Source organism: Opisthorchis viverrini (assembly GCF_000715545.1).
Source record: "Opisthorchis viverrini unplaced genomic scaffold opera_v5_6, whole genome shotgun sequence".
Taxonomy (NCBI): Eukaryota; Metazoa; Platyhelminthes; class Trematoda; order Opisthorchiida; family Opisthorchiidae; genus Opisthorchis; species Opisthorchis viverrini.
The window spans coordinates 4,762,718-4,772,185 of NW_008751662.1; the positions used below are offsets into that span (position 1 = coordinate 4,762,718).

Below are 9,468 nucleotides of genomic sequence, written 5' to 3' on the forward strand. Positions count from 1 at the left end.
ATGGTTGTAAACAGAGTTCGCACCATTTAAATTGGTTAATTTATTCTGTGAGAAGAAAACATTTGCCTTCCGCGTGCATCCACAGACTAGCTGCTACAAAACCTGGTTGCTCAGACTACGTCCTAAGAACTGCAGGCTGTTCCGACTGTGAGTTGATTGTGGTAAATTAGCTGTTTGGCATATCAAAAAAGCTATACCGACATATCACGAATTTCGTGCCTTCAGTTGATGAATATCGGAAATTCACTCGGGTCTAAAGGTAATTTGCAAATGGGAAATCCTGCATTCATATTGGTGGCTTCTGCATAGTGTGTCCCAGGGATTTCAGCTACCTCGACAAAACCCTTTTCATAGAACTAAAAACCAGTAGTTGATTATGTTTGGGAGCTACCAAGGCCAGTACTTCAAGCACTGGCTACTGAATCAAGTTTAAGTGCGCTTATTTTCTTTAGGTCTTCTAATCAGATTTGACAGAATGGATCGAAAGTGAACTAATTGCTGACAAAAAGAAGAGACTTTCTGGCGGATTCATGTTGGAATGTCAGTGTAACGGTGATGCTACTGGCTGGGGCATGTGAGTAGTATATTTTCTCATAAATCCGCTGTGCATCTTTTAAAAAGTGAGATATATTACGGAATTTGTGGAGTTGCTTTGAAGCATCTGCTTGCACTGGAGCATCAGTCAAGGAATATCCAGGAAGGCGCGTTCAAAGAGAAGATGGAGATTCAGTGGTTTTAAATAAGATGTATGTGAGAGTTTAGCTTCCCTGTCCAATAGTTTGTAACTGTTCAGTTGGCATTTTCTTATAAATAACTCCGCAGCAAAAGCCTTCTTCTTTTCACCAGTACTGTTAGACAATTTAAGACAAGTGAATATCGGTAATCCAGGTATGACGTTTATTGGAAACCTTTGTCAAATTATTGCTTTACCTCTTGTGGGTATGTATTCATTTCTAAAGTACATTCATCTGGATCAAAGTGAAACTTACCTCGACCGACCGAAATTCATCCAACTGTTTCTGTGTCAGTGGGTTGATACTCATGTGCTCCGGAGTCTTCCTCACACCTGATTCAACTATTTTGAAGGGATACCGAAAAAGCGGCGAGCACATGGCTGCCTAGAAATTACGAAGGTTGTCAGAATGCAGCATTTTCCATGGGAATTCACATGTTTCGTTGAAAAATCTAATAGATTGGTAAACCACGGCTATTGAGAATACTGAACTAGTCAGAAGCAGAAATCCATTTTGAATTTCTTCAGGAAGATATATCAAAAAAGACTGCTAGCTCCAAAACTGATTGTGTATCTGCTGGATCTAACTAAAACGGACCACTCCCTTTACAAAATGATGGCGTTGAGCTTATGCAAAAACTAATGGCATCATTGCTAAATCCGCAGAGATTGAAAATGAGGAAGATATTCTATCTCGTCTTCAGCAAACAGCACAAAACCGTGGACTGAACAAAGCGGCGCCTAGCCTCAATCCTTTCTCATAAATTGTTCTGGGCTCTTCTGATCAAAAGTCGACCTTGTCAAAAGCATAATCTTGGTGTTCATTTTACTATATGGACGAAAACTACTTAAAGGGAGATTAGCGTCGTGTCAAAGGGCCCAGCTAGATATGACGCATACACAATTATGGTTACGTCACAGAATAGCATGTATTGAAATTCCAGCCTACAGCTTGGTTGTCGACCTCAGTGGAAATATTGGAGACATTATTGCAAGACAAGTAGATGTTTCTAACTGTATGTTCCACGCTGTGGATGAGCAGAACAAGGTTGTACTCTGACGGAATCTCAAATTTCATGTTACTGTCTACCTGACTCCAGATATGTCTGGAGGTTGCGTTTTCGTTTTAAGGATAAAAGTTCGGCGTAGTTCTTTAAAACATTCATCTGCTCTCAAGCCTGGGCAGATTTATGGAGGTTCTGATTCCATTGTTTAAGTGATCTGTCGTAATAAGCACATTTCTATCAGTCGTAGATATTCACACAGGTCCCGCAGCTAAATACGCTTGTCCATTTCTATAAAGACCCCACACAACCCCATACTGACGATGTCCCCTCGATTGATGATAAAACGTTTACAATCCATGTGCCAAGCTTGACAAACAGACCAACAACCAAGCGATTCAATTAAGCTACCTACCACAACATTCCCTTAAGATTTCCAAACTAAAGGACGGCTTTAAAAAATTTCGTGCTCACAAGCATTTACAAATCTACAACATCAATCGGTGAAATACCTACCTGTATAGCGCATCCTTTGGCAACCGCTTCATCAACATCCAGAGTCGTGCAAGGTGGGGTATTGAAAATTTTAGCAACAATCGCACGTAAAGCTGGCATACGGCTGCATCCACCGACCATTTCCACAGAGCATATGGATTCCGGTTGCACTTGAGTGCATTGTTGCAAGCATTTTTTGATCACCGATTCAAATCTCTCCATTAACCGACAACATGTCGACTTTTATCAATGAACCATGATGAACGCACCAAACCAGCATACTCACCTCAAATTTTTCGCGTTTTATTTGGCCACAAAAGTTGTATTCATTGGACAGCGAATCTGCTGTCACAGTGACAGTTTCAGCACCCATGTTCATGCGCTTCACAACGGACTCACAGGCGATCATTAACTCCCGAACGGCTGCTGTATTATTGGAGACCTGAGCGTTTGTTGGTTGGAGCGAAAAACAATGTACCTAACTCACATGTTGATTTTTGGATTGGTTGGTGAGAACTTCGTACATAGCGCAGTCAAAATGTCTTCCTCCCAACTCGGGGTCGTAGGCTGTGCTCAAAATTTCCAGGGAATGTTTTTGGAATGCACAAATGCTAACTTGTGTGTTGCTGTAACCCACACTGACAAATGCCACGTAGACTGGTGAAGTGCTCCTGGCAATTTCGTTTCTGGCGTAGTAGGCATAGGTTAGGGCAACTAAATGGTGACCTGTAAGGGGTCTTTGAATGGGTAGTACTTGCTGTTGTGTCTGGCAGTAACTTCTCACATTTTAATCCAGCAATCGATAGTGCATCTCGTACTGCTTGTTGTTGGCTTTCGGTATAGTACACTGGGATGCTGAGAACCACGTTTTGAAGCTCTATTCCTGTATAGCGCTCCGTCATTCTTTTCAGCACCATGAGTTGCATAGCTAGCAGCTGCTCGGGAACAAACTTCCAAATTTTGTTAGCAAATGTAACCTGAAAATCGAGTCATAACTGGTTTGCGTTGGTGACTTAACGAGACAAACCTTGACTCCAACTCTGCCAGAGGGTGTGGTTTCGAGATCGTAGGGTACTGAAAGAGCGCTTGTCTGCACAAGACCATGAGGTTTCCCCAAAAGCGTTGTGAAATTTCGCAATACATTTTTAGCTTCACTAGCTGGTTGCATTTTTGCCAAAGTACCGGCCAGTCTGCCTTGATTAGTGAAGGCTAGACATGTGCTTTAAAATATTTATTCCTCAGTGGCATGCAAATATACTTACGGGATCTTTCGCCGGCCGAATTCGTTGGAAACCATATGCACCCCATATCGACTCAGAGTAGATACAAAAGAATTCCGGCTTCCAATGTCAAATCCAACCGCGTATGCACCCATCCTGGTGCATATGACCTGAAAATGTACCATAAGACAGGTGGTAAGGATGGTTAATCAAGATAGTCCAACTCTATGAAAAAACGGAGGCTTCAGAGACATACCGATCGCGTTTTGTGGTTTCCTACAACCACGGGGTTCAAATCTCACTAACTTCAGTACAGTTCAATGAACCAGTCAGCAGCTTTCATATAATCCACATTATTTTAACTTATCAAGCCGCAATAGTAGGCAATGAAGGCCTGTCGTTATCGTGGAAGTCAGCTTGTATATTTTCACTCTACACTGAATACAATGAAAGACAAACAAACCACGGGAGGCTGCTATGCACATTTAGAAATCTGAGTCAATTTCTAGATGACGGTAATTCTACTGTTCATCAACTTGTGTCCACATGCATCCAAGTCTATCGCTTTGAAATAGTCTACCTTACGCTTTCTACGTGTAACACTTTTACTTGAGTTTGGATCACCGCAAAACAGCAGGCAAATTGGTTGTGGGGAAGAGACGAGCCATCTTCATTAAGCATCTTAGCGATCGCGTTTTCCAATCTCCAGTAAAATATAGTGAGCAAGATCGTGCAGTGGTTAGAGCGCAAATTTACTGACCAGAAGGTCCGTACTTCGTAATCGACTTCCGTTTCTCGACTTCCCCTGGCTAGGCTTGGGCAACCTTGCAGTATCACAGCCCTCATGCCTCCTTTGGGTGGCATGGCAGCTAGACACCGAAAGGGTGTCACGGTTGAACGATTTTTGAACAACAAATTGCAGATCCTTTCGCAGAGAAGCCCTATCTAGCCCGCTCATAAGTAACTGAGCAAAGTGTAGTGTGTGATCGACTGTGGTTAATTGCTCCCGGACTGTTTGCTCCGGCTGGCCCATCCGCCACGTTTTAGGCTTGCTAACAAAATGGATCGTTGAGTGTAATAACCAGGTAAAACTAAACGAAGGTTTCGTGTATCACAAAAGACTGAAACGACTAATGACATTAGCCACCCAACATTCAGAATAAATATGAAGATTCGCATCCACTTGTTTTCTGCGCAATAAAGCGAGGAAAATTCCGACATGACGATGTTTACATTAGAGCTATCAAATTACGCAAACCCAGCTCTATAGTGAGATCATGGTGAGGTGCCATTAGTCAAAGGCCAGAAGCTGTTGGAGAACGGACTAGTTGAAACTGTCTACGTCACTCAACAGTGCTGCACAGCGCGAGTGCGCAAGAAATGTGTTCGAGTTGATCGCCTGTGACCTGTGGTTGACCCACGCTGATGTACCCAAATTGTCCTGCTGGTTAGGATAAAACCGGGAATCCTGTGAATCCATTAAAATGCTATTTAGAATATGTACGTCTGAATTTCCTTGGAATCGCTTAGTCTACTTTCACGCGTTTCCGCCAATTTGATCCTTCATAACCTACCCTCCGAGTATTTTCGAGATGCCAAGTGATGACTGAGAGATGGTTCCCATTCTTCCTTAGAGAAAACCTGGCCAGGCCACCGGTTCTTCAAGCAGTTTGTCATTAGCAGTTGACCGCAACTAGTTAATTTCTTCTCATTCCTCCAGTTTGCTCGAATTCGTGGTCACCTGCAGTATTTGTGGTACTTCCACTGATAATGAAGTACAATTTTGGTGCTTCTTTTCCCAGGGCGCAAGCAAACGCTACCCAGGCACTTCTCGATTGTTCACCTTGCGGTTATTCAGATGTCACGAAATCCAAAGGCCAAACAGTGGCCAAACTCCCATCTTGGTGTGTGCACGCAGACTCTTTCCGTGATATTACACTGAGGGTCTCATTGCATCCATCTTTAACGATCCAGCGCAGAACTACGACTGCCATGACGTCACTGATACAGCACTTACTTCATCTGGTTCACTCCAAAAGAAGAAGCATTTTGTGTTCTTGGATGTCTAACACCGCATACTAATGTTCAATATTATAAAAAATGCAATATATTAAATTAATATTATTATTGTGTAATAAGGTTTTTAGTTTCTTCCATACACGATCCTCTGGAAGTTATCATTAACTTCCAGGAAAGTTAGCAAAGCTAGGGTGAGTTCTAACCATTTCCTATTATTTGGATTTATGACCCGAAACAATCAGCACAAATTTCTTCCCTTGTCAAGGTGAATATCTAACGATTAGCTCACTGAAAGCACTCTTTCTCCGGAAAGCACACAGTCAAAATGGTTACACGCAGGTGATTATTTATAAGCATTTGGTGGTCTTATTTTATTTTCTGCTACTCTGACTAGCCCTGTTGATTAATCAAATTGATCTGGTCCGCATAATAGAATATTAACATATTTTTAGTTCGGATGAATTATTGGGAGGTAATTTGCTCTCTAAACTGGATTAAGCTTTCAAACGGCTAGTCATCCACTAAGCAGATATTATTATTCCCAGATTAGGTGGATGAATCCTAATTTTGTTTATATGACTCATTGACTTGACTGGCAGATTAAGTAGCCTTGTTACACTTTCTTCGGTCCGTTTGCAATGACGGTTGCCTTGTGGTCCGTATTCCTGCATTCGATAATTTGTTTGAGGAGCTTATGTTAGGTAGACTATGCCGCTGTTCAGAGGACCCGTGTGAATTCCTTGGTTTCTGTTCAACCACATGTTTTAAGGATTAAAAAGAATAAAAGACAAAAGAATGATAATCATTAGTTTGGACTTTATCGCAGGAATCGGGATTTAAAGGCTAGAACGAGTTCCACTGACAGTTTTATATCCAAAACCGTGGACCCACTGAGTTTATGGTGGTCCTGCCAGCATGTAAAAGAGTGAACTGCAGTCAGCAATCTTACTAAGACGCAAGGCTTTTGACGATATTGCGTTCACAGTGGAGGAACATACCAATGGATGTTTTCTTTAGAAGGCTGTCAAATAAGTATAAAACAGTATATACGTACCGCAGAAGTCAGCTTCTCACTAGCAATTTAAGCTTTTAACACGGTACATTAAAAGCGCACCAGTGAATGAGATAATCATTCCTATGAAGCTTTCCAAAGAAAAAGAATATCATAGTAACTTCACTTTCCCCTAACTCATTACAAAATGTGAGCAAAGAAATCACATTTTTATACTGAAAAACGTTTACAAAAACACTACAAGGCTCTTACAACAGAAGGGTATAATTGTGGCCTACAAATCCATTGCAGTTCTGCGGATTAAGCTAGCGACATCTGGAAGAAAATCGGGTCTAATTTGAAGAACAAGAACAAATTCAACGCAAGATATGCACCAAAGGACAACTAAAATAGAAAGGGAAAGACCTTCTGCAGGAGTACATGAAGACAAACGGTGTGATGAATATTTCCTCATTTTTTCCATGACTATTTATAGGAAGTCGACTACGTTCACATACTAGTTAGATAAAAAGCAAATAAACACTAGGAGTTTTATCAAGCATAGCACTCCACAGAAAACACGACCGACGAAATATTTGAATTACTCCTGTTTCTCAAGTACTAACCAGAAAAGAGTATAGTATACCTGTAAAGTTTAAAATGATGTACAAAACTAGCACAAAGACTTGCAAAAGAAACCTTGTAGATCGAATCTGACGGCTAAATCAACCTGAGTGAAACTTACTACCAAAAAACATGTCACAGGACCAAAGTAAACAAAGAAAAGTATTTGAATAACGTGGCGAATCTAAGAACGTCGGTCCCAAGGAAGGAACCATAGAAATAATTTTCTATCCCATCAAACAAAAAAGTAGAGCATAACACAACCTTTCAGAACAAAGGTATTCAAATAGTTAATCATTTCAGGGGATAATCCAAGCTCCATCCATTAACTGTACTGGAATCATGCTTAAACATGAAAACTAGGCACAATTGCATCTTTTTCTTGTGGCAGCTTCTGTCTTCGATGTGTTTTTAAAGACAGCAATTTTACATGCTGGCTGGAAATTTGATCAAGCCGTGCCAGTACATTTACGAGAGAAATTCTCGCTACAAGGACGATCAATAAATCACATCGTTTTCTGTCTCGTTCACACTGAAGCTCGCTCATTTCCCAAATGCTACATTCTATCTTCGGTCAGCAAAGCCAATACTTGAGGAAAAGTCTTTTGAAGGGAACATTTAAAGCCATGGATGAAAAAACCTATATAGTTACTACCCTACCTGGCAAATTATGTACAATGCAGTAGCTTAATATTCAGCAACCAGGAAACACTGTGGCCGTTTGCAACCAAGCTCAAACTAACCAGGTATTAGTGACGCAATCATTTACAATTTACATTCTTTTGGTCGGAAATAAACTAGACATGAGTCAACATCGCTCTACTCAGATTCGGAATCTACTTGCAGCCTTATTCTGTGGAAAGGTCGGATATTACTATCATGGTGTCGTGACAATATCTAATAGAAATGCTCAACCCTATCACCAAATTAGAAGAGCACATGTCTGGCTGTTTTGTTTGCAGCTGAGGCCACATAGCTTGTTGTAGCACCCCGTAGTATGTTAAGCGTTGACTAAGCAAGCTTCCGAAATCGCTCTTTATCTGCTCAGAAACCGTCCTTTGACCTCAGTTCAGCCTAACGCTGAGCACTCACTGAGCTACCCGTGAAAAGGAAATATTAGCCCCACGTTTAGGGATGTTATTGGTCACCCAACGCGTAAGTATGTCTGAACAGGCATAAACCGAAAAGCTTTCAACCCATTTGCTCTCCATTGATGGGTGTGCGTTTTTCATCAAAAAATGAAAACTCAGATGAAGCAGAGTGAATGGCACGGAGAGAATGATAAATATAAATTTGATAAATTTGAATTAGATGGACTGTGATAAGTTGTAAACGAGGTGCTGCATCATGTACGGTTACCATCTGCCAGTTGGTGTTTACTCGGCCTCGTCATAACTGTCCCGCTCCATTGGTGCAAACAAAATTAGGCTTAAAGTATGAGTCACTTACTCATGTTTGCTCCTTACAACATATTAAATTGTCTCATTTAAAGGATAAAGCATCAGTGGTTACCCATAATGATGGGTGTTTCTCCTCAACAGTCGACAGTGGCCACACGCCTGCCCAAATAAGGCAAAATACATAAAGTTCGGAACGTCCTTCTTGTCTGATTACCATATTTTTATCTGTCTTACCTGCTCCATTTGTACACCATATGGCAGAATATGGCTTGCTGGCCTTATTCCAGGGACTATATGTTCGTTTTCTCAAAGCCATGTTGGTAAGGTCCAACAAGGAAAAAAGCCTCATGTGGTTGAGCAGAACAACCTCTTGTAAACCTCTTGTCGGCACTCATCTGTTGCATTGCTGTTGTCCCACCCAACTTAACGCTTATGATAGATGAAATCAGTTATCTTGAAAGAGTATTTACTAACCCACGTGCACACAGTTTTTATCCGTTTTAGCCCGCTGTTCGACTTGATTGAGCATGTGATGCATCAACCATCCATAGTAAGTTGCTTATAATTTAAACCTCGGCTATCAAATTTTTTGCATAGCATGGTTTAAATGGATAGGAGACTAAAATCTACTACTATTCAGTATACGGTTCCCTCGCGAGGTGAAACAAAATCAATTGAAAGCGAAGCAGCATTATGAGAGAAGGTAGTGCCAACCATGAAGATTGCGTACTGAAAAATGAAATTACATATTTGCTTCAAAATAAAAAATACGAGGTGGCGAAAGCAAATGAGATTTTAAGTGGATAAACTAGTAAATAAAGACTGCTGGTATACATATGAAGCCTGGTGAGTTGTCAGCGTTTTCTCTGTTATAAACAAGCTTTCAGTTAAGTGGCTTGTGAGACTGCTTTCAAAAGCTTACCCTCCTATCAGCCCGTCATTTCAGCTCAAAACAACTAGCAGTCTCAGATAAACAAAGGCT

The 9,468-nt window shown here is 41.0% G+C and overlaps 1 protein-coding gene across 1 annotated transcript; it reads right to left on the reverse strand.

Annotated features, from left to right (window-relative positions):
- Window positions 1–682: 682 nt before the first annotated feature.
- T265_00674 (hypothetical protein) lies at window positions 683–4,932 on the reverse strand (the record flags this gene model as incomplete). Its single annotated transcript, XM_009164502.1, has 10 exons — window positions 683–848; window positions 1,000–1,118; window positions 2,254–2,448; window positions 2,519–2,674; window positions 2,720–2,958; window positions 2,987–3,209; window positions 3,260–3,452; window positions 3,495–3,622; window positions 4,209–4,321; window positions 4,800–4,932. The coding sequence occupies 10 exons, from the start codon at window positions 4,930–4,932 to the stop codon at window positions 683–685; spliced, it is 1,665 nt and encodes a 554-aa protein (XP_009162766.1).
- Window positions 4,933–9,468: the final 4,536 nt, after the last annotated feature.